This window comes from Phascolarctos cinereus, unplaced genomic scaffold (assembly GCF_003287225.1).
Source record: "Phascolarctos cinereus isolate Bilbo 61053 unplaced genomic scaffold, phaCin_HiC Scaffold_4;HRSCAF=312, whole genome shotgun sequence".
Lineage (NCBI taxonomy): Eukaryota > Metazoa > Chordata > Mammalia > Diprotodontia > Phascolarctidae > Phascolarctos > Phascolarctos cinereus.
In genome coordinates this window covers 673,089,880-673,113,782 of record NW_027555847.1, presented here as the reverse complement: position 1 = coordinate 673,113,782, position 23,903 = coordinate 673,089,880, and the positions used below count along the sequence as shown (strand labels likewise).

Genomic DNA, 23,903 nt, shown 5'->3' with positions numbered 1-23,903 from the left:
CAATTTGCCTAAGGAAAAAAAAAACCACAACAGTGAAGTAAAAATTAGCAACCTTTATTTAACAATTATTTTTCTGCCCTGAAACAAACCAAAACTAAATGACTGTCACGCTTTATTGGGTATGCTCAATCACTGATTCTAGGCAAATAAAAAACCAACTCTTCATATAATCTCAAAGTTGAAAGGGGGTTTACAAGATATCCAGATAAAGCTGAGCATAAATTTCCTCTTTAACATACCAGAAAAGTGGCCATCCTCTTTCTAAGATTATCAGTGATACGGAATTCACTATATTCAGAGGGAGCTCACTCCTCTGAACAGTTCTGTTATAAAGTTTTCCTTATCTAGAGAGGTACAATTTGCCATCCACTGGTCCTATTTCTTCTTCTTGAGACAAAGCAGAACTCAAACCCCACAACTCCAATCAATAAACATTAATTAAGTCCCTATTACTAGTCAAGCACTGTTCTGGGCACTGACGATAGAGAAAAATGAAATTTTTCCTGCACTCAAAGAGCTTTCATTCTATCAGGAAAGAACATGTATGCAAATAGGTATATATAAAATAAATACAGGTAAAATTGGGGGACAAGAGGGCACTAACAGCTGAGAGATAAAGAAAGCCTTCGTGTAGAAGGCAGAGTTCTGAAGGAAATGGTATGTCAAAAGGCAGAAGTGAGGAAGGAGTAGATTGCAGGTATGGAGTACAGTTTGTGCCAAGGCAAGGAGATCAGACATGAAGTGTCACATGTGAGGAATAGTAAGGAGGTCTGGCTGGACCACAGAACACAGAAAGGGAAGTAATGGGTAATAAAGATGGGAAGGTATTCCAGGCCAGGTTGTAAATAGTTTTAAAGGCCAGAGTCAATTATATTTGAGCTTAAAGACAATAGGGAGCCACTGGAGTTTACCGAATAAGAGAGTGATAGGATCAGACCTGAACTTCAGGAAAATCATTTTGGCAACTCTATGTAGGACGAACTGGAGAAGGGAAAGACTTGATGGAAAGAGGCAAATTAAGAAGCCATTACAATAGTCTAAGTGAAAGAAGGCCTTTAGCAGGTGGTAGCTCTGTGACTAGAAAAAAAAAGCCACAAGAGATATTGTGAAGATACAAAGGACAAGATATGATTTAACTGACTGGCTCTGTGGGGTGAAGGAGATTGATGCATTAAGTATAACAACTAGGTTGTGAACACTGGAGAGAAATAAGGAAATTCAGAAGAGGGGTATAATTAGGAAGGAAAAATAACGAATTCTGTCTTGAATAGGTTAAACTTTAGATGCCTACAGGACATCCAGTTTGAAATATCCAATAGACTGTTGGAGATGTGCCTGAGGACCTTGAGAGAAAGAAACTAATACCAGATATATAACTATGGGACTCAGCAGCATAGAAATAATAACTGAGGGAAAAAAATGCAAAAAAAAGAAAAGAAATAATAACTGAACCCATGGAAGCTGATGAAAGGTCATTAAGAGAGCGTATAGAGAGAAGAGGATAAAGTCTAAGATGGAGTCTTAGTTAATACTCACAGTCAAGGAGCATGTCATAGATGATGCTCCAACAAAGGAAAATAAATAAGAGTAATCAGACAGGTAGGAGCAATTCCAAAAGAGGGCAATGTCCCAAGACTCAGAAAGAAGGAAATATCTAGGAAGAGAGGATGGTTAACTGTGTCAAATGCTGTAAGGATCATGAAGGATTAAGACTGAGAAGCATCCATTAGACTTGGCAATTAAGAGTTATCTGGTACCTTTAGAGAAAGCAATTTCAGTTGAGTTATCGAACAAAGGGTTAAGAAATGAGAAATAATAAAGTAAATAGAGGCAATGGGTACAGACAACTTTTTCAAGGAGTTTGGCTGTAAAAAGGAGGACAGACAGGACAACAGCTTGAAGGGGTGATGGAGTTATAAGGGTTTTTTCAGAATGGAATAAACAGATATATTTGCAGGCCTAGGAAAGGAGCCAGAATAGAGAACGATGAAGAAAAAAACAGAGGGAAATGACTGTGGGACAGGACAATTGGTTGGAGAAGGAAGACAGGAGATGAGCTCACAAATACATGGTTAGGGGCTGGCCTTGGTGAAAACGGTCACCTCTCCAGAGACTAAAGAAAAGGAGGAGTGATGTGAAGGGGTCTTGAGAGCTGGAGAAAGGGTAAAGAAGTTCACAGCTAAGGAGGTAAGAAGAAAAGGTCTGGAACAGTCTATGAAGAGAAGGAAGAGTAAAAGGATTATTCTGCTGCACTGTGGGCCCAGCTGAGGTTAAACAACAAATCTGAAGTGGACCCAGTCATCTTGATGTGATTTTCTTGGGCTCTATCCAGCATCCCACGAGAAGGAGCAGAAGAAGCAAATGGTGTGAGTAACCCAGTGTTGAGGTTTGCTAAAACATGAATGCAGAAAAGACAAAGGAGTTTTGAGAACAGAAGATCATGTGGAGTAGAACTGGTCAACTACAGTATGGTCAAGACTGAGAAGAGAAGGAAGAGACACCAAAAGAGGGGTTATGACTTGGAGAAGTACTGAGTGGTAGTGTGATTGGAGGTCATGGTGAGAATGAAGAATAGGTTTAGGAGGAGTAAGGTATAGGGGGAAAATGGAATGACAAGAGGTAATTATCATAACCAGTCCTGCTTGTACATCTTCAAAGATGAGGAATCCACCACTTCTTGAGAAAGCCCATTCCACTTTAGGATAGGTCTGATTTTTAGGAAGGTTTTCCCTGATTTCAAACTTAAATTTGCTTCTTTGAAACATTTACCAATTGTAACTGGTTCTACCCTTGGGAGCCAAACAGACTAATCTCCCCTCCCACAGTTATCACATAACTTTAAGCATCCCTTTTCCAATGTAAACATCCTCAATTCCTTCAACCAACAGTCATGTGACACAGACAAAAAGCCCTTCACCATCCTGGCTGGCCTCCTGTAGACACTGCAGTTTATCAATATTTTACTTAAACGGAGGCATCCAGAAGTGAACGCAACAACCCAGATGTGTACAGTATGACTATCAGCTTCCTAGTCTGGGGCACTATACTTCTTTTAATGAAGCCTAAGCTTTCTTGGTTTCCACAGCACACTACAGGTGCATTTTGAACTTGCAGTTCAGTAAAATCCCCAGATCTTTTTCAGGCAAACCATTATTTAACTACATCTCTCCTTTCTTATTATCTGTAAAGTGGATTTTTTTGGCACCCAAGTGCAAGATTTTACACTTATGCCTATTGAATTTCATTTTGTTAGATTAGGCCCCATGCTCTAATCTGTCAAGATCTTTTTGGATCCTGTTATCCAGTGTATTAATTATCCTTCCGAAATAGCAGAGGCCATCCAATTTAATTATCATATCTGCAGAGATGATTCCCAAATCTACGTATATAGATGAAAAACCTCTTACAAACTCTAATCCTATCACCAAAGGCATTTCTTATGCATTCATTCTCCTAAGCACAGGAGATACAAATAAAAAGTGAAACTATTCCTTGTCCTCAAAGAACTAACATTCTAGTCATTTCTATATCACTTACTTTATCTATTTGGGCATCTTATCAGTATTTTAAATTCAGTATGTCCAAAATATAATTCATTATCTCTTCTCCTAAACAGACTCCTCCTCCAAATTTATTTTTTTATGTGCACTGCCATCATCCCACTCAGGTCCACGATTTCAGTCATACTTTACTCTTCCTTCCCTCTCATCCCACACAGCCAATTGGCTTCCTAGTGATGATAGTTCCACCTCCATTAACAGCTCACTTCCATCCCCTTCTCATACAGCTACTGTCAATTTCACCTCTCAATAGGCCTATTGCAAGAGCTTCCTAAATTGTTTTCCCTAATTCCAGTCTATCCCCTCACTAATCCATCCACTACACAGCTACCAGAACAAACCTGCCTACGCGAAAACTATCAGCATAAGAGATCCTATTAATACCAAAATCACAATATCAAAAGATGCAGAGAAAGTCCAAATTGACACAGCACTCACTTATGTTTTAAAAAAAAAAAACAAAAAACCAACTAAACACTAAAAAGCATAGGCATAAACCTTTGCTTACTCTGGTAAACTATCTAAAACAAAGAGTTAGCATTACTTCTAATCGAACTATGCTATAAGCTTTTCCAATAAGATCAGAGTTAAATTGCTATTACTTAATATACTCCTAGAAATCCTAGCATATGCAAAGCAGAATTATTGTTTACAGATGATACGGTTTAAAGAATTCCATGTTTTCAAGCAAAAATTAATCAAAAGAGTAACTTCAGTAAAATAGAAAGATGTGAAATTAACTCATAAAATTCATCAGCCCTTCTTTATATTACTACTAGAATCCAGCAGATGGAGACAAAGAAATTTCATTTAAAATAAGTACAAAATGTATAAAATATCTGGGAGTTAACCTACAAAGACACAGTCAGGATTTATATATAAATACAACTACAAAACATCTTACAGAAAAAAGGGAAGATGAATAACTAAAGAGATATCCATTGTTCATGGTTGCTCTGTGAATTTTTTTTTAAATAAAGATGCATTAATGGAATACTATAAAGTAATTAAAGTGGACAATTAGAAGGAATAAAAAGAAACATAAGAGACTTTTATAAAATGATGCAAAATTTTAAAGAGCAAACAATCAAGAAAGATTAAACAATGTTAGGATGACCATAGAGTAAAAAGAAAGCAAAAGAACTCTAATCCTCATCTAGACTTCATAGTACTGATAGAGAAATATCAATCCCTCCTCTCTGAAGAGAGGTGGCAGACTACAGGTACAGAATGACATATACTGTCACACCCAGGAAACATGTTGGTTTGTTTTACTTTTCTAAGTGAGGAGGTGTAGTGCCGTAGAAAGAAGGACTACTAAAATCTAGCATCATAAAACTGGGTTCAAACCCAGTTCCACTTATTTCCACTTACTATTTGGGTGACTTGGAGAAAGTTCCCTCACTGTTCTGAACCCATTTCTTCACCTGTAAAACATGGAGGTTGGGCTAAATGTTCTCTGATGTCCCTTCTAGCTCTAAATATATGATCCAATGAATCATCCTTCTTTGTTACAGGAGAGGGTTCTAAAGGAGGCTCTGGGGTGGGGGTGTTAATCACTGGGGAGGCATACTGATGTTAAAAAGCATCAATAAAACATTCACTTAAACAGGTAAAAATTTTAAATGATCTTCCTAAGACACATGCCATGCCTCTAATCAAAAAATCATCAGTGGCTAGCTCCTCACTAAAGAAAGTTGCCTGACATTCAAAGCTACTAGACCAGTGAAAATGCCATGAGTCAAGAATTAGTGTAGCCTAGTTATCTGTGTCATTATCCATTATCGTACTGGTCTCCTCCTGCACTTCCTTCTACTAAACTATAAACACCTTGAGGACAAGGAATAGGCCCTACCTGGCTCCTTATCTCCTTGAGTAACTAGTGTAGTACTCTGCCCACAAGGGATGTTTAATCAAAGTTTGTGGAAATGCTGAATTACTCAATATCCCTTTGCTTGGAAAGGTCTTCTCTCACCTTATACACAGCACAAGTCTGACCATGTCACTTCCCTGCTTGTTGAACGACTGAATAAACTACAGGCAACTAAGTGGTGAAGTAGACAGAGCTCCAGACCCAAAGTCAGGAGGACCTGAATTCAAATCTAGCCTCAGACACTTATTTAGCTTTATGACCTGGGGTATTTCACTTGCCTGCCTCAGTTTCATCATCTGTAAAAATGAGGATAATAGGGGCACAGCTAGATGGTGCAATGGATAGATAGAGCACCGGCCCTGAAGTCAGGAGGAACTGAGTTCAAATCCAGCCTCAGACCAAACACTTGACACGTACTAGCTGTGTGACCCTGGGCAAGTCACTTAACCCCAATTGCCTCAAAAAAAAAATGAGGATAATAATAGTACCTACCTCACAGGGCTGTTGTGAGGATAAAATGAGAGAATATTTGTAAAGTACTTTGAAAACCTCAAAACAATATATAAATGTTAGCCATAATCAATAAATGCCAGTAGTACCCTCTTACCTCTAAGGTCAGACACAATCTCTTCTGCTTGGCATTTAAAGCCATGGTTCCAACTTACATTTTTCAGCTTCTTACATATTACTCATCTTCACAATTCTATGGCACAACCAAACTAGCCTTCTTCTTGTTCCTCACACATTCCATTTTCCCATCTCCATGCCTTTGCACAGGCTGTCTCTCACGCCTGGAACGCATGACCTCTACAATTTGGGCCATTTAACTTCAATCTGGAATCATACTACCATTGTAATACCGTTTGACTCACTGATAAGCATACACACCAAGGAGGTCAAAACTAGACAGAAGAGTCCAAAATACTTAAGAATAACACTTTTTTGTAGCTGTGAAGAACTAGAAACAGAACAGATGCCTGACAACTCAGGAATGCCTAAGCAAACTGGGGTTCAGTAATATAACAGACTACTACTGTGCCATAAGAAACAATAAGTATAATGATCAAACTTAGCCCCAAGAACAGATATAAGAATGCACCTCCTTCCTCTCTTTGCGGAGGTGGGAGACTAAAGAGGTGAAACAGTGTGTACAAACAATGTTAGTTCTGCTAAACAGCTTTGTTCTCCCTCTATTTTATTCTTTGTGATAAGTGATGGCTCTATGGGCAGATTAGTAGAAAATATATTTGGAAATGAAGATTATGTAAAATCAAAAGATATCAATGAGAAAAACATTTTAAATACCTAGCTTCCTTCAAAGCTCTGTTTAAGTACCACCTTCTGTATGAAAACACTCCTGATTCTCCTCTCTCAGCAGCCAGTGCCTCTCCCCACCCCATAAATTATCTCATATTTATTATATATTTTGTATACCCCCACAGTAGAATATTAGTTCCTTGAGGGCAGGGACTATCTACTTTGCATCTCTGTATCTCTACTGCCTAGCACATTAGAGATGTTTAATAAATGCTTGATGCTTTTGAAACCCTACTCATCCTTTAAGAGCTAGTTCAAAGGCCACCTTCTGTGATTCCCCACCTCAGCTGTAAATGATCTTTCCTTTCTCTAATTTGATTATCAGCTCTATGCTGATAATTTTCAAATCTACCTATCCTGTCCCAAACTCTCACTAATCTCCAATCTTGCATTTTCAACAGCCTTTCAGACATCTCAAACTAGATGTCCAGTAGACATCTTCAACTTACTATGTCCCAAACAGAAATTACTATCTTTCCCTCAACTTCCCCACCTCACACTTTTCCCTATTACTGCTCTATTTGCCCTAAAGGGCAAAACTATCATCCCAGGCCCTCAGGCTCACAACCTAGGAGTCATCCTGGACTCCTCACTATTTGTCTCACCCTCCATGTCCAAGCTATTGCCAAAGACTGTCAATTTCGCCTTTGTAACATCTCTCCAATACCCCCACTTCTCTCCTCTGACCCTGTTACCCCTCTAGTGCAGCCTCTTATCATCTCAGGCCTAGACTATTGCAATAGGTTGCAGGTGGGTCTGCAGGCCTCAAGTCTCTCCCCACTCCAGTCCAACCCCTATTCAGTCACTAAAGTAATTTTCTTAAAGCGCAGGTCTGATCATGTCACCCCTAACTCAATAAACTCCACTGACTCCCTATTGTCTCCAGGATTAAATACAAAATGTTTTGTTCAGCCTTCAAAGTCCTTTATAACCTAGCCCCCTTTCCAGTCTTCTTACACCTCACTCTTCTATACTACTCATTCTCTGATGAAGTGACACTGGCCTCCTGGCTGCTCCATGAACATCTCTTGGCACCAGGCCATTTTCTCTAGCTGTTCTCATGCCTGGAATGCCCTCCCTCCTTCCTTACTTCCTTTTAAGTTCCAACTAAAACCCCATCTTCTACAGGAAGTATTCCCTTATCCCTCCTAATTCCAATGCCTTCCCTCTATTAATTATATCTCCTATTTATCCCATATACAGCTTACTTTGTATATATTTGTTTGCATGTCATCTCTATAAGATTGTAAACTCGTTGAGGGTAGGGTCTGTCTTTGCCTCTTTTTTTTAATCCCCAGCACTTAGCACATTGCCTGACACATAGAAGACACTTAATGTTTACTGACTGATTGATTGATTCTAACTTCAAATAGTTCTCTGTACTTCTCCAGCTATCATTTTCAATTGTGCACTCTAGCTATTTCAGAGGTATTACTGGTAACCATAGATTATTGTATATTTGTTTATGTGCCATATCTCCCCAGCTGCATAAGCCCTAGACCCTTCCTCTCAGAGCTTACAATCCAGCAGAAGAGGTACAACAAATATATAAATACATTACAGAACGACTGACTGAACAAATTCACTATCAGGAATACAATAATGGCCAACTTTTAGAGTTTTTTTTTCCAAAAGAATTCATCTAAATACAAGAGAAAAGCACCCAACTCTTCCCTCAAAGTTAAGCTCCTAATACCCTTCCCTTTTTTATATAACGACATTTTCTATACTAAGATTGGCCTAGTAATGATTAACTACATGTGGCTTTTTTGGTTTATTAGAGAAGAAGAAAATCAATAAACATCTATGAAGAGAAAGCCCAGGGCTGAGGACTCAGGCCATCTGGATCATGCAGAAGTACAGGAAGCGATTCTTCAATTGGAGGAAACAGTACTTAGAGTCGACATGTAAAGCTTGATAGAAGGGGGAGGCTGAGCAACACCAAGTCTGAACAGATTTACTACACACTGAATACCTAAATTAGACTTCTTGCCTATTTCATTTCTTCTCTGGACATTGGTAATGACAAGATTCACTTTGGCTGCTTCTGAATCTCAGAAAAGAGTAGAATGCCCGTTTGGTTGACCATGGAATCATTTGCCGACTAACCAAAAAAAGCCAGACAATTAGGGGCATAAAAGTTGTTCGTGCTTTGCAAAAGAATGGGTAATAGTTGGACAAACTAAATCAGAAAAAACTTGAAAAAATTTAGGATAAGACTCGATGACATTGCCCTGAGGGAAATTCTATCTTATATGTCTGAGAACAAATCATAGCCCATGAATAGTAGGCAGTCTGCAAGACTGATACTAGACTGCTTTTATCACCTCCTGGCCTTGCATTCTCCAACCGCCGAAAACTTAGAAACATAAGATCTTAGAGCCAAAAGTGATCTTAGAAGTCCTCTATATCAATGATCAAATGAAGTAATATTTGTAAAGTGCTTACCACAGTGCCTGGCACCTAGTTGGCATTTTTTAAATGCTTATTTCCTTCCCTAGACTACAATTTCCCCCTCAAACCTTCCACCTTTTTACAAACAAGGAAACAGCCCTGATGAAGAAAAAATGACCCATCTTAAATCACAGAGTGAACTAGTTTGACAGCCAGGACTACATCCAACAACCAGGTGGTTAGGAAGCTATAGGCAGAACCTATGTAACTGAGTACAGCAAAAAAAAAAAAATCAACTAATCATTTGCCCAAATTTTTAAGTACCCAAGTGCTTAAAGTATTGTGCCAGGTGCTAGAAGACAGATGCAGCCTGAATGTCTCAAACTCTTGCCTAAAATAACTCAAGTCTAAGGACCTGGGGGAGGGAAAAGGAAAGCAGAAGTGGGAGGCTGTCAGTCAAGAGCACTTACAGCAACGCCAACTTGCTACTGCACAGTCTATATATTATAACCTGATCAGTAGCTGTAAGCAGTTTATCTGCACCTTATTTCCGAAAACCACAAGATTCACTGACAGTCAGGACTATGCAATGCAAGAGTAAAGGGCTGATTCATTTTACTCGATTATATTCGTAATGAGGGAAGGCATCTATTGGTGAGAACTGGATGGTAGCGAAAGACATGGAAAAAAAAAAAGAAAAAAGAAAAGGGCAACAATAAAACACTTTAAAAATACATGAAAGAAAAAATTCAGAATGGAACACAATCAGAACAATTTTGTTACCACTGTTAAATTTAATATAGTTTTAAAAACCTGTACATAACAGAAGTTCAAGTTTCATAAACCATTTTGGGGTTTTTTTTTTTTGTTACTGAAATGTTCATGTTTGTTGATAGCTATGTTCATTAAAAAAAAAAATACAACCCTCCTCCCGTCCAAAAAAAAAAAAAAGAGCAAAGAGTTTATTAGGAGGTAACTCACAGTGCTAAGTCACAAGGGGAAAGAGCAAATGATAGGGAGAAAGTCACTCTATTCTACTACAGGACCCTCTCCCCATATTGAAGATTTCTACTTTTCCCCTACAGTTTTCTGATCACTCCTGTCTAGATTATTAACTGACTAAAGCCTGATCCTGCCACTAAGGAGCTATGGAACCTTGGAAAAGTCACCTAACCTGTTTCCTCATCTATAACATGACTGGGGGGGAAGGAGAGGAACCAGAACAGCAGGACCCTAGAGAGAATTTCTGGACCTTTCTTGTCCCAACTACCTGACTTTAACTATCTCTGAATCACATTAATTTTTCTCTTTCTGTTATTCAAAGTCCCTGGTACTTTTCCCTCAAACATTTCTTCTAAGGGCAGCTTCTCCTTCCCATTCTTCTTTCTCTCTTACACCTCAAGAGAAGCCCTCTCTCAAAGCTTAGCATACACAGTGTGGCAAACACTTGAATTCTTGTTCCAGTTTACTTAGAAGAATAATTTTTCCAATTTTAAAGTGTTGGAACAAACTAATGAATCACCTCTCTGTGTTCCTCCAGCTCACACTGTCCATTAAGGTCACATCTTTATTTCAAAATCATTCCTCCTTTCTGCCAAATGCAGTGACAAGACAAACAGTGAAATAACCAGAGATATCCAGGACCCTTGTCTAGCCAGACTCTTAAGGCAGCAACAGGTTAATATCAGAAGGGATTCAAACCCACCACATTCTGCTCATATTCTCAAAGCAAAATTTTTCCAATACTGATCTCATCCAGAGGGAAAGAAGAGTAACATTCTCAAATAACAGCCTGAACTTTATATACCTCACCTCGAAAAAACCACAGCTGACAAAGTCCCAGGCCCTTGTTTTCAACTTGCATTGAAATCCTGACTATTTAACATCCAAATCCAGGCATTCAACAATCAATCCAAATACAGTACCTGGCTTCACACAAAAAAGAATAGGAAGCCCAAACCTCTACAACTTTTCCACGTTCAGCCAAATAAAGACTCCTAAAAATCTGATAATGAATTTAACACCACACTTACTCAGGAAGCCACTGCCAGCTTCAGAGGAGCAAATTACTCAGCAAGAAAGAGAACTTGTGAACAGCTAAATTTTGTCAACAGGGGTTTCTTGATTAGCTAAATAAAGTTAACTCCTATATTACCTTTTTCAAAAAACACAATTTTTGAAGTATTTTAAAGACAAAATATTCAAGTAAAACAGAAATGCTGAACACTTTTAAGTACAGCACAATACTCTTGAGGCTTACACCAAAGGTCCCTGACACTTAATTAAAAGAGAGACTATTAGTGTTTAGTTTATTAAGCTTCTGAAGAGACAAAGGATCTTTTCTCCTTGCAGCTGGTTCATGCTAGACAAACTCAAAGAACAAGTTCACCCTGAAACTCATGGCTTAACGAATCACACCCAATTTCTTTCCCCACTCAAGACCTCCTCAGGGCACAGAGGTGACACTGAACTCTCTAAGGCCACGAGAGCAGTACGCAGCCCCAAAGGCATCCAGTATCAGTTCAGCAATAAACTGTCATCCAACAACCCAGCCCAGCAATTGCAGAGAAGCTCAACCTCAGACCTGCCACCAGTTTCTTCAGCCACAGCAACTCACGGAAACCGTCTAAGGTGCGAATTAAGTACCCAAGCCAATGAAATCACAAGACCCTCTGAAGTATAAAACGCTGTTACCTACAACTGGGACTTCAACTCTAAATTTTACATCAAGTCATAGACACTGGTTTAAAAAAATAAAACCAGTGCATTCTCAATATGGCCCAAAGAAAAAAATCATTGTCAGTAGTAGATTCCTTCAGAGCATCAGTTGGGTGTGGCAACAAGGGGATTGAGATCTGAGGGCATGAGTCATAGCCTGCCAAGCAGCTGGTTAGAGAAAGGAGGTGGCAGTTTCTAATATTTATAACAAATTTAGGGCTCTTAATCAGACACTATGAAGATGGCACAGGCTAAAGGTTAGGGAAAATTCAACGACACCCAGGAACCGGGTTTGTGAAACTGAATGCATAGTACAACGCTATGCATTTAGTCCCCTGAGGAACTGAGAAGCAATATAGTGTAATAGAAAGAGCACTGGATGGGAGTCAGGAGTTCTCGGTTCCCTAACCCAGGCTCTGCTGCTCTATGTTAGCTAAGACAAGTTATTTTCCTGTTAGGGGTCTCAGTCTCCTCACCTTTAAAACGAAGAAGTCGGACAATATGTGTTCTAGGACAAAGAAGTGGAAGAGACTTAGCCACCATCTAGCTCAGTGCCCTCATTTGAGAGATGAAGAAGCCGAGAAGAGGCTGATATACCCAAGGTCAACAGATAACCAGTGGCACTGTGACCTAGTTAGGAATGGAACCTAGGTCTCTTAACTCCCACCCCAGAATGTCGTACAACCTTTTTCAGCTCTGAAATGCTATGACATTGGTGGAAGATTACAGGATCTCGAATCTCAAGCTAATCAGGACCTTCAAGGTTATCTAGTCCAATAACCTCATCTATCAGGCGAGGAAGCTCATCAGAGAGATTCCGTGCCTGCTCCGAGGTTGCAGTTTGGATTTTGCTGCTGCTGTTCTTGTTCATGTCTGACTCTTCATGACCCCAGGGACATGGGGTTTCCTTGGCAAAGACACTGAAGCTTGTCATTTCCTTCAACAGTGGATTAAGGTTAAGTAACTTACCCAGCACCACACACAGCTAGTAAGTATCTGAGGCTGAATCTGAACTCAGGTCTTCCTGACTCCAGGCCCAGCTCTCTATCCCTGAGGCACCTAGCTGCCTCCTATGGCTGCAACGCAGGTGCTACGATTCCAAAACAATCTCTCTCCACCAGTGGTGCTACATTCATCAGCATCAGCCAGCTCTTTAGTAAAGGTAGTGGTTGTTGAACAGGACCACAAAGTTCAGAAATCATACTTAACTCCACACCTGTATCCTGTGTAGACCATAAAATGGCTATTGTCTTGAGTAGTGTTTCTGAAAGGAAAACATTCACAAAGATGTAACTGAGATCTCTAAATATAAAGCTACACTCCACAGTAGCTCCTAACCAGCTCCCTTTTCTTCACTGAAGAAGAGCTTTCAAAGTCAGTAAAAGGTACTTCTGTGGTAACCCAGAAACTCATGGCTTAACAAATCACACCCAATTTCTTTCCCACTCAAGACCTCCTCCAAGGCCTCCTCAGGGCACAGAGGTGACACTGAACTCTCCAAGGCCACGAGAGCAGTACGCAGCCCCAAAGGCTCGTTGACATCTCAGGAACCCAGTCAACAAGTTAACAGACCTTAAAAGTTTATTATCAGGAAGAATCTCAATGCTAACCATGTAACTTTAAAAGGAAGGCTATAAGGCTTCTAATTGGGCTGGGCAGTCCCAAGGACAATGGGGATAACTATCTACTATAATACCAAACCAGAGTAATATTAGCTCATATTTAGACAGAGTTTTCATATATATCTTTACAACCCTATGAGACAGACAGGGCAAGGGTTATTTCCATTTTAAGTGAGCAAATTGAGATTCATAAAGGTTATCTACCCAAAGGCACACAACTACAGTGCCTGGCTAAGCTGGTACTCTAACCCAACTCTTCTGGTCACAAGGTCCAGGGGTTGTCTCCTCTATACCAGCCTACCTGTAAGTACTCAGTAAACATCTGTCAAATGTCAATGGTAAAACCAACAAAGTCCCTTTGTCGAGGATGGGGGTGATGGAAACCATTCAGGCTGAAGAGCACCGAGGTCCCTTCCAAATCAGAAACTCTACAATGAATGGCAAGGCTAGGACTTAAAGCTCAATCTCCTAACTCCCAGCATCAGTGTTCTCTCTGCTACATCCCACTGCCTCTCCAGTTCTTTCAAAAACCACTGTGTCCACCTAATTCCCAAAAGCATTAAGACATTTAAGAATCTCATCAAGGAATCATTAAATTACAGAAGCGATTAAGTTTTAAACCTAAACGATCTGGTTAGGCAAAGGATTAACGTGTGACACTGCCCAATGGAAACACTGTCTATTTAGCAGCGGTGAGGTGCCCAAATCACAGCAAGCCATGTGTCTAAGCTTACGGCTCACGTTAGTGACACAAGAAGCTAAAATGAAAGTGAATGAACTTGTGAGTAGTGGCATGAGCCTGAATACAGACTCCGGCCCCATTCCGCCTAACCCAAAGTAAAAGAGAGCAAAGTAAAAAACAGACCAAAGAGAAAATGATACGGCATTAAGCAGAGTTTCAGAGCACCCTTCCTAGGCAAAATATAGGGAAATGAATACACAAACAAGCTACACAGTGCGTCCCGTCATGTGTCATATCATAGGCTAAGAGCTGTAAGGGCTGCTGGAAATTATCTAATCCACACCCTCCTTTTATAGGTTAGGAAACTGAAGCCCAGATCAGGGAAACTCAGTCAAGGTCGCATTACTAGTCTGTAGAAGGGTCAGAACCAGAATTCAAGTCTCCCAAGTCCTCATTCAGTGCTCCTACCACTACACCAATCTTGCTCTATACACCACGGACATCACCCCACCCTAGTCCTACCTTCCACTCCTATGCTGTCCCCAAAGAGCTACAGAGATTCATTTATGACACTTTCTAATGAGAAGATATTTTCTGTTTTCAAAACAAGTTTCCATTAAGAAGGCATAACCTAAGTCTACCTTCCCTTCTTTGGTGTCAAATCTCACTGCAAAGGGGAGAGTGCTAAAGATGCCCAAACAAAGAATGAGATGGGGTAGGTAAGAGGACATGAATGGTTATTTTGTATTAATGAGTAGTTTACTTTTATAATGAACTCAACTCAACCCAGCCAATTCCCTTAACTGATTCTGACATCCTACTATAACTAACCCTACCCATCCACTTTAAGGTTAGAAGGTACCCTTAGAGCTAAATGGACACCGGGCTCACAAAGTCATCTCCAGAAAGAAGTACAAAAACAGCAGAGGCAGCAAAATATAAAACCATTAGAAATCAGCAGTTCACAATGTCAGAGAGGAAAGGGGCCTAAGAACTAACCCAGTTCAACCCTTTCATTTTACGGGGAAAACAGGCCCAGAATAGGGCCATGACTTGCCCAAGGTCACTTCCCCACTGTGCACCTCAGAGCCAGAAGAACCACAACCTAAGTCTTCTGACTTCCAATTCAGAACAATTCTTACTCCAGGCAACCTCCCTCACTAGACAGAACTCATCAGGGGTCATGAATCTGCAGTCACTGATGTTTCTTATGTTACATCATAGGCAAGTTAGGAAGGTCTAAGTTTTCCTTCCTGCTGACTGATAAAGCTGGTGCAAATAATTCATTTTGGCAACAGCAGGAACCCCTCTGAACAGGATAAACAAATCAAATCTTGCTTGGCCCCAGTAACTGGCAGCATGTCATGCAAAATATCTACTGGTGGCTTAGCAGGACATTCTGTGGAAATGCAAACTTACATCAAGTAGACAGACACATGAAAACAGAGCAAGTAGTTCTATGATAAAGCAAACAGAAATGAGTATGGAAGAGGGTGTTAACGATTTACAGGTTTGGGTTATTGATACGTATTTTGCTAATATTACATTCACCAGTTTAACACCCAGTGAGTTGACGTCAGTGAACAGGCAGGTTTCTAACATTTTCTTTAGAATGTGACACTCATTTACTTGCCAGCTCGAAGTTTTTAAAAGTTGAGATCCAGAGCAAACAAGATTGTACTTACTTTTTAACATTCGCCTCCCCATTGGGGATCCTTCGCAACTTTTTCTTTTTGAGGATTTTCACAGCTCTTCGGCACAGGGTTTCAGAGTCCAGCATCTCCTTCACTTTCCCATAGGATCCTTCTCCCAGCAAATCCCCCATCAGGTATTTGCCAATGAGTTTGGCTCTTTTCCGTCTTGGCTGGTAGATGACTTCCGTGGAGTCTATTCGGTGGATAAATGTGTCCATGCCCACAGACATCAGTTCACTTTCTGTAAACATGCCCAACTGCTGTGGTTCTGCCAAATCCATCCTGGATTAAACTCTTTAACCAGGTTTTCTTAGACACACCAGGATCTCTTCATCCAATCTTGAGTTCTTGGTTTTCCCAACTTTTCTTCTCAAAACAAAACAAAAACAAAAAAGAAGAGGAAAAAAAACCCCAACTCTTCCAAAGATTGTACTAACGTTAATTCAATAGTCCCTGAAAAGGGTCTAATGCACCCCAAGTGCCTGGCTCTCAAGCAAAAAATAAAGAACAAAAACCCATCAAAAACTTTTGCTGAGGCACCTGGCTTGTTTTTGACCCGGTCTCACTGCTTTGGCTCAGCCAGGTCTCCTCACTCACTGCTGGCCCTAAAAAGGCCCAGGTTGGGTTCTTAAGTGCTAGGTCATTCTCTAGGACTTTAGACCCTTGGACAAATACAGAAGGAAAGTGAAGTCTTTTCAGGACTTTCCATTACCACTGTGTCATGGCTCCCAAATGCAAACTGGTATCAGCAGTCAGAACGAGCTCACAGGATTTTTGCACCTTGAAACTCAAACTTGACCCCCTTTAAAAATAAAGTGATGGTGGAAATTTGATTGCTTGAGTTTCCTCTACTGAATATCAATCTCTTGTCCCACTCCCTCCACCCCCACAACACACTCACACACACACAAACACACAGGCTCCTCTCCTATATCTGCCAAAAGTTCAAAGCCCTCAACACTTATCAAGGTTTCACAGGGGGCATCCCTTCACCCAGAGTCTTCCAATTTCTCCCACCGTTTCCCTCCCCTACTGCCAGCCCCCAAAGGTCAATGTGAAGACACTGATCCTGGGGAGCCTCCACCAAAGAGCTCCTGGAAAGAGATCAGAGAAGTTTTCCTTCCCACCCACCCGGCTCCAGGGGAAATCCCTCCCTTTAATAAATACACCCGGGAGGAACTGGATGGCAACAAACTAACCCAATCCCCAGTTTTCTCGGTCCCCTCCCCGAAAAAGTGACAGGTAAAGAGGAGTATCCCACTCCTCCCAAAGGGAAAAAAATGGATAAGGAGAGAGGACAAACTAAACCCCTACAAAAGCAGGGGTGCTAAAGGCGACCTACTGACCCTTTTAAAAATAGAAACAAAGAACAAGTTGGGGGCGCGGGGCTGGGGAGGGGAAGAAGTAAACTTAAAAGGAGGGTTCTCACGCCCCCCCCACCTTCCCTTCCCTTTGCTCTCGAGATCTCCAAGCGCTGTCCCTTGCCAGTTCCCCTCTGCACGTCCCGGGAAGGCTCCCGGCGGCCGGGGCTGCGGGGGTCGCCGCTGTTCCCTCGCTCCCTCCGAAGGTAACGGGCGGGGGGCTGGGGGGAAGGGGCTGAGGCCCCGGGGCCCCTGGGCGAGCCGCCCCCTCCCCCCAACCCTCCGAGTCCCGGGCAGCCCGGGACCGGGCCGGGCCGGGGCTCGGCTGCCTCTCCGGACCGGGTTCGGTGAGGGCGGGTCCCACACCACAGGCCGCCGCCGCCGCCGCTCCCCCACAGCCGGGCCCCGCGCGGGGCAGCTCTGAGGAGGCCGGGCGGCCCCGGGCCCATCCAACGCGGCCCAGTCGGCACCGGGCCCGCTGCGCACGCAGACAGCGAAGGAGGCAGGAGGGAGCAGCCGGCGCCCGGGCTCGGTTCCCCCGGCGTCCCAGCCTCACTTCAGAGCGCTCCGGGCGGCCGCCTCCCCCTTCCGCACCCGACACGCCGCCGCCATCTTGTTTACCTCCCTCCCCCCGGCCCTCCTTGGCGCCGCCGCCGCTGCTGCCGCCGCCGCCGTACGCCCCGCCCCCCGCGCGCGCCCGGCCGCCGGCGTGAGCGGCCGTTGGCTGGCGCCGAGGGGCCCCCCACCCTGCTGCCCAGGGCGATTGGACGGTTTGGACCGGAGCAGGGTCCGAAGCAGGGATTGGTTCTCGAAGGGACCCGCCCTAGAGGGTGGAGCGCGATCTCTGATTGGTCGGGGGAGGGACCCATTCTGAGGAGAGGGCGGGGAGCGGCCCACGGAGGGGGAGGATCCGGGATGGACACTCCAAAGAGGGAGGGGGAGGGGGAAGTTAAGTGGAATTGGGGGCGTGGCCAGAAAGCCCAGCTCATAGGGCAGGTAGCTAAAAAGCAGTTCACACAGCCAGTAGTGCACTGTCCTAGAGACGATTTTGTCTAAGCTTCTTATTTTACAGATGGGGAAACTGAGGCCCAGAGAGGGGAAGGGAAGTCATTAGCAGAGCTAGGGCATGAACTTAAGTCCTCTGATTCCAAATCCGTGCTCTTTACACCCACTCACCCCTACGCTACTTCTCACAACCTCTTTTTAAACCCAGAAAGGCTAATCGACTGGCCTATAATTAGATGAACAGCAAACATCATAAACCTTAGGGCAGACCAGTCCAGCCCCGAATTAAACAGATGAGGAGCTGAAATCCAGAAGAGATAAAATGACACGCGCAAGGTCACATCGCTAATCAGTAGCCTCGCTGGGATCTGAACCCAGGTCCCCATACTTCCTCATCCAGCTTTCTTTTATTGTACCACCGCCTTCTGTGGGAATGGGGGTGGCACTGAAGTGGAGAAAGCTCCCTGCTCAGCAGCTTAAGCCTCAACCCACTGGCTGCACTGATGCTCCCAGGCCGGTGCCTGCGGTTCTGGGCTTGCCTTGGGATAAATCCTACTAGGACGGTTGTAAGCCTCTTTTGTTGTTTATGGGGGTTGGGAGACAGTAGCGCCAACGGGCCGTAAGGAGTTAGCACTTGTATCGCAGTGGGGGACAGGGAGAGCCAGGAATGGAGCACTCAGCTGTTCACCTGGGGAGGAGCGAGCCCAGCTGAGCTTCGGTTTAAAGAGGGCCCCGAAGCCCCGCCAGCTCTTCGCTTCCCACCAGCTACACTGCTAGGTGTTGACCGTGCCACCCATCGCCATGCCCAGCTGGGTTCCCTCAGCTATTGTCTCTTCCTTTTCGGCTTCCTTTTGTGTGTCTTCTGCCCATTCGATTGTAAGCACCTTGAGGGCAGGGATTGTTTTATTTGCATTCCCAGTGCCTGGCCCAAAGCAGGTACCTAAACGATGTTTACTGTATTATAGTCCCTAGTACTGTGTTGTGCACAGATTTAGGAAGACTCAGAGAACAGCAGCAGGATTAGGGCTGTAAACAGCTAGGCTGCTCATCTGAATTCTGAGATTTTCTTCCTGCATCCCATCGATTTGTCTTAACAGGCTCTGTGAAGGTGACAAAAGGAATTGGCAGGAAGACAATCCTACCTTTGTCAAAGGGAGCTGCCGGCTGATACAGAAATGTTCAGATGGGCTGTTTGACCCCAAAATACCACTACTAGGTCTGCATCCCAAAGAGATCAAAGAAAAAGGAAAAGGACCTCTATGTACAAAAATATTTATAGCAGCTCTTTTTGTGGTGGCAAAGAATTGGAAACTGAGGGATGCCCATCAATTGAAGCTTACTAGCTGTGTGACCCTAGGCAAGTCACTTCACCTCAGTTGCCTCACCAGAAAAAAAAATAAAAAATAAAGTGCCGATCTAACCATGTCACTCTGCCCCATTCAATAAGCTTTAGTGGCTCCCTGTCGCCTCCAGGATCAAATATAAAATCCTCTGTCTGGCATTCAAAGCCCTTTACACTCTGACCGCTTTCTACCTTTCCAGTTTTCTTATACTTTAATGCCCCTCCACATACTCTGATATCTAAGAACACCAGCCTCCTTGCTTTCACTGGAATAAGACACTCACTGCATCTCCAGACTCCAGGCATTTTTACTGACTATCCCCCAATGCCTGGAATACTCTCCCCTCCTCATCTCCATCTGCTTGCTTCCCTGTCTTCTTTCACATTCCAGTTAATATCTCATTATATACAAGAATGCCAGCTCTTCCCTCTGTTGATTAAATACAAATTATCCTATTGGGATGTTGTTTGTATGGAGTTGTTTTTATGTTGTCCCCTGCATTGGACTGTAAGCTCCCTGAGAGCAGGGACTGTCTTTTGTCTTTCTTTGTCTTCCCAAAGTTTAACACAGTGCCTGTCACATAGCAGCTTCTTCATAAATACTATATGGACTGATAGAAAAGGCTGTCCATTGTGTATCCCATGATTTGTTATTGTTGATCAGTCAGATCTAACTCTCTATGACCCCATTGGGGGTCTTCTTGGCAGAGATACTAGAGAGGTTTGCCAATTCCTTTTCCAGCTCATTTTACAGATGAGGAAACTGAGGCAAACAGAGTGAAGTGACTTGACCAGGTGAAGTCTCTGAGGCCAGATTTGAACTCTGGAAGATGAGTCTTGCTGACTTCAGGCCAGGGACTCTATCCACTGTACCATCTACTGGTCTCCGTTATCCCATGACAGTTTAATAAATGCTTGTTGATTTCACTCATTTGAAACTGCTGTCCCCCAAATCACCAGTGTTCTCTTAATTGCCACTTCTGATGACCTCTTCTCCATCTTCATCCTTCTTTACCTGTCTCTAACTTTTGACACTGTCGACCACCCTCTCCTTCCATACACTCTCTCCGGTCTGTGTTTCAATGACACAGTTCATCTTTCACCTCCTGCTTGTCTGACTGCTCCTTCTTAGTTTCTTTTGTTGATTCATCATCCTTGTCACGCCTACGAGCTGTGGGTATCCCCCAATGCCCTGTCCAGACCCCTTTTCTCTTTATACCTTCTCACCTGGTAACCTCATCAACTCCCATGGGGATGACTCCCGGATCTATACATCCATCCCTACTCTCTCTAAAATCATTCCAATTCCAAATCACAAATTGCCTTGTTGATTTTTCAAATTGGGTGTCCTATAAACATCTTAAACTCAGCACATACAAAGCAGACCTTCTTAGGGCAGCTAAGTGACGCAGTGGACAGACCACCGGCCCTGGAGTCAGGAGGATCTGAGTTCAAATCCAACTTCAGACGCATAACACTTACTAGCTATAAGACCCTGGGTGAGTCACTTAACCCCAACTTCCTTGCCAAACAAACCAACAAACAAAAAATCACAGAACTTCTTGATACTTGTATGATCCTGGGCAAATCACTTAATCTCCCTCCGTCTCAGTTTCCTCAGTGTAAAACAGAAATAATAACACCTCCCTCACAAGGTGTTGTGAGGATAAAATGAGATAATATATGCAAAGCTATATAAATATCACCTGTCATCATTGTCATCCTCGTCATTGTTGTCATAGTCATCATCTTTTTTTCGGTAAGGCAATGGGGTTAAGTGACCTGCCCAGGGTCACACAGCTGGCAAGTGTTTGAGACCAGATTTGAATGCAGGACCAGGAGGTCCTCAAAGGCTGCCACCTAGCTCATCATCACCATCTTTCCCCAAATCTCACCTTTCTCCTGCACTTCCCTATTACCGTCAAGGCCACCACCACCCTGACAGTCACTCAGATTCCCAGCCGTGGTGTCCGCCTTGCCTCCTCCCCAACCCCTTACCCCATGTGTCTGATCAGTTGCCGCACCATCCTATCTCCCCAACATCTCTCCCATCTCTCCCTTCTCTCTGGTAACACAGCCACTACCCTAATTCAGGCCCTCCTCATCACCTCTGCCATACACTGCTGTAATCACTTCCTAATTGGCCTCCCTGCCTCCAATCTGCCCAGCTGGAATCTGTCTTCCACACAGCTGCTGAAGTGGTTTTCCTAAGCTGTAGTAACTCTGACAAGGACATCCCCTCCCTACTACCAATAAACTCCAAAAGTTCCTTATTATTTCGAGGGTCAAATATAAACTATGTGGGCAGCTAAGTGGCGCCATAGTGCGCAGAGTGCCTGGCCTGGAGTCAGAAAGACTCATCCTCCTGAGTTCAAATGTGGCCTCAGACACTTACTAGCTGTGTGACCCTGGGCAAGTCACCTAACCCTCTTTACCTCAGTTTCCTCATCTATAAAATGAGCGGAGAAGGAAATGGCAAACCATTCCAGTATCTATGCCAAGAAAACCCCAAATGGGATCAAGAAGAGTTACTGGACATGACAGAAAAATGACTGAACAATAAACTATGTATCCTGTTTGGCATTTAAAGCTCTTTATAGGCTGGCCCCACCCTACCTTCCCAGCCTTATTGCATGTCCCTCCCTTCCACTTACTCTGTGATCCAGCCCAGGGGTGAGGAACCTATGTCCTTGAGGCCACGTGTGGCCTTTGAGGTCCTTGGGTGCAGCCTTTTGACTAAGTCCAAGTTTACAGAACAAATCCTTCTATTAAGGAGATTTGTTCTCTGAAGTTTGGATTCAGTCAAAAGGCTGCACTTGAGGACCTAGAGGACCACATGTGGCCTCGTGCCTGAGGGTTCCCCACCCCTGGTCTAGCCTTACTGGCCTACAAATGATTTGCTGTCTGCTGTCTCTGGGGGTTTGCATCAGCTGTCCTCAATGCCTGGATCGTTCCGCCTTCTTACCTGTGCCTCTTAGACTCTCTAGTTTCCTTCAAAACACAGCTGGAGCTTTGCCTGCTACAGGAAGCCTGTCCTCACTGTATCCCCCAGCCCCAAAGCTACTATTCGCCTTCCTTCCAAAACAATAATTATTTCATTTAATCTTCACCACAGCCCTAGGAGGTAGGTGCTATTATTGCTCAGTCAGATCCAACTCTTTGTGACCCCATTGGGGTCTTCTTGGCAGAGATACTAGAGAGGTTTGCCAATTCCTTTTCCAGTTCATTTTACAGAGGCAAATAGCTGTGAAGTGATTTGCCCAAGGTCACACGGCTAATAAGTGTCTAAAGCCACTCTTGAACTCAGGTCTTCTAGACTCCAAGTCCAGGGTTCTATCTACTGCACTACCTAACTGCCTTCAGAACTACATTATGTGCCTTTGTATTTATTCTGCACATACTTAAATTCGTGCCCCGCTTTCTCACATATGTGGGCTTAAACCCCTGAGGTTCAGTTCATTTTACTTTTGTCTTTGTTCCCCTTCGTGTTGTGCCTGGCATATAGTAGGCACTTAGTAAATGTTGTTTTCTTGCTGTTGATTGATGTGTGACTAACTTACCTCTTTTTCCAGTCATACCTTCCTCTTACGACACCCATTAATCCCTTCCGTGCAGTTCCTCGTAGCTAAAACACAACAGGCTAGTCACCCTACCCCCATTCCCCCCACACCTCCCCGCTGTGCACCTCTCAGTGGCATTTCCAGGGACCTACAATGTCGGCGCTCCAGAAGTCTGGGGTTCCCATAGTTCACAGCCCTCTAGTGTCATCAGGAGAATTCTGATGTTTTGGTTTTATTTGTTTTGTTTTTAAAAGATGTGAGAGAGAAAGAAGCTTACGGTAATTGACAGCCCCAGAGTGCTGGGTCACTTCCCAGAGGTAAGCTAACACATTACTATTTCTTCTGTTCAGTTCTAGGCTGTATTCCTTGTCCATCAATGATGACCTGCATCTGAAAAGGATAAGATGAGTAAAACCATGAGAACAAAATGTTCTAAGGAAATTTGAAGAAAGACGGGGACTTCCACTGGTGGAATCTTGGAAGATTTCATGAAGGCAGGAACACCCACCTGGACCGGCCTTCTATATCGGAAGGTTCCTCTCTTATTGGACTCACTCCAACTTCCCTTTGATATGATCCCCACAAGCAACCTCATCGGGACCTTGCCCTCCTCTGCCCCATCCTGACTGCTGCATTTACCCAGATCCCAACGGGCTTTTTTGGGTTAGGGTTGGGGACCATTCTCTTCCACCTACCCCTGCTCCCATTACCCAGTCCCCACAAAGTTCCTGATACCCCCCTCCCTACTGGATGCCGACCTCCCACTGGAGGTAAC

The 23,903-nt window shown here is 43.3% G+C and overlaps 1 protein-coding gene across 5 annotated transcripts in view; it reads right to left on the bottom strand.

The window, feature by feature from the left end:
• The window catches only part of STK11 (serine/threonine kinase 11), a 189,654-nt gene extending 171,800 nt beyond the window's left edge, over positions 1-17,854 (bottom strand). For 2 of the 5 annotated variants that reach the window (XM_021009115.2, XM_021009114.2), the window contains exon 1: positions 15,852-17,853. In XM_021009115.2, the coding sequence (XP_020864774.1) occupies positions 15,852-16,141 (290 nt within the window). In that variant the 5' untranslated portion in view covers positions 16,142-17,853. Of the gene's footprint in view, positions 1-15,851 lie in introns of all 5 variants that reach the window. The other 3 variants (XM_021009110.2, XM_021009112.2, XM_021009111.2) reach the window with 3 other exon arrangements.
• Positions 17,855-23,903: the final 6,049 nt, after the last annotated feature.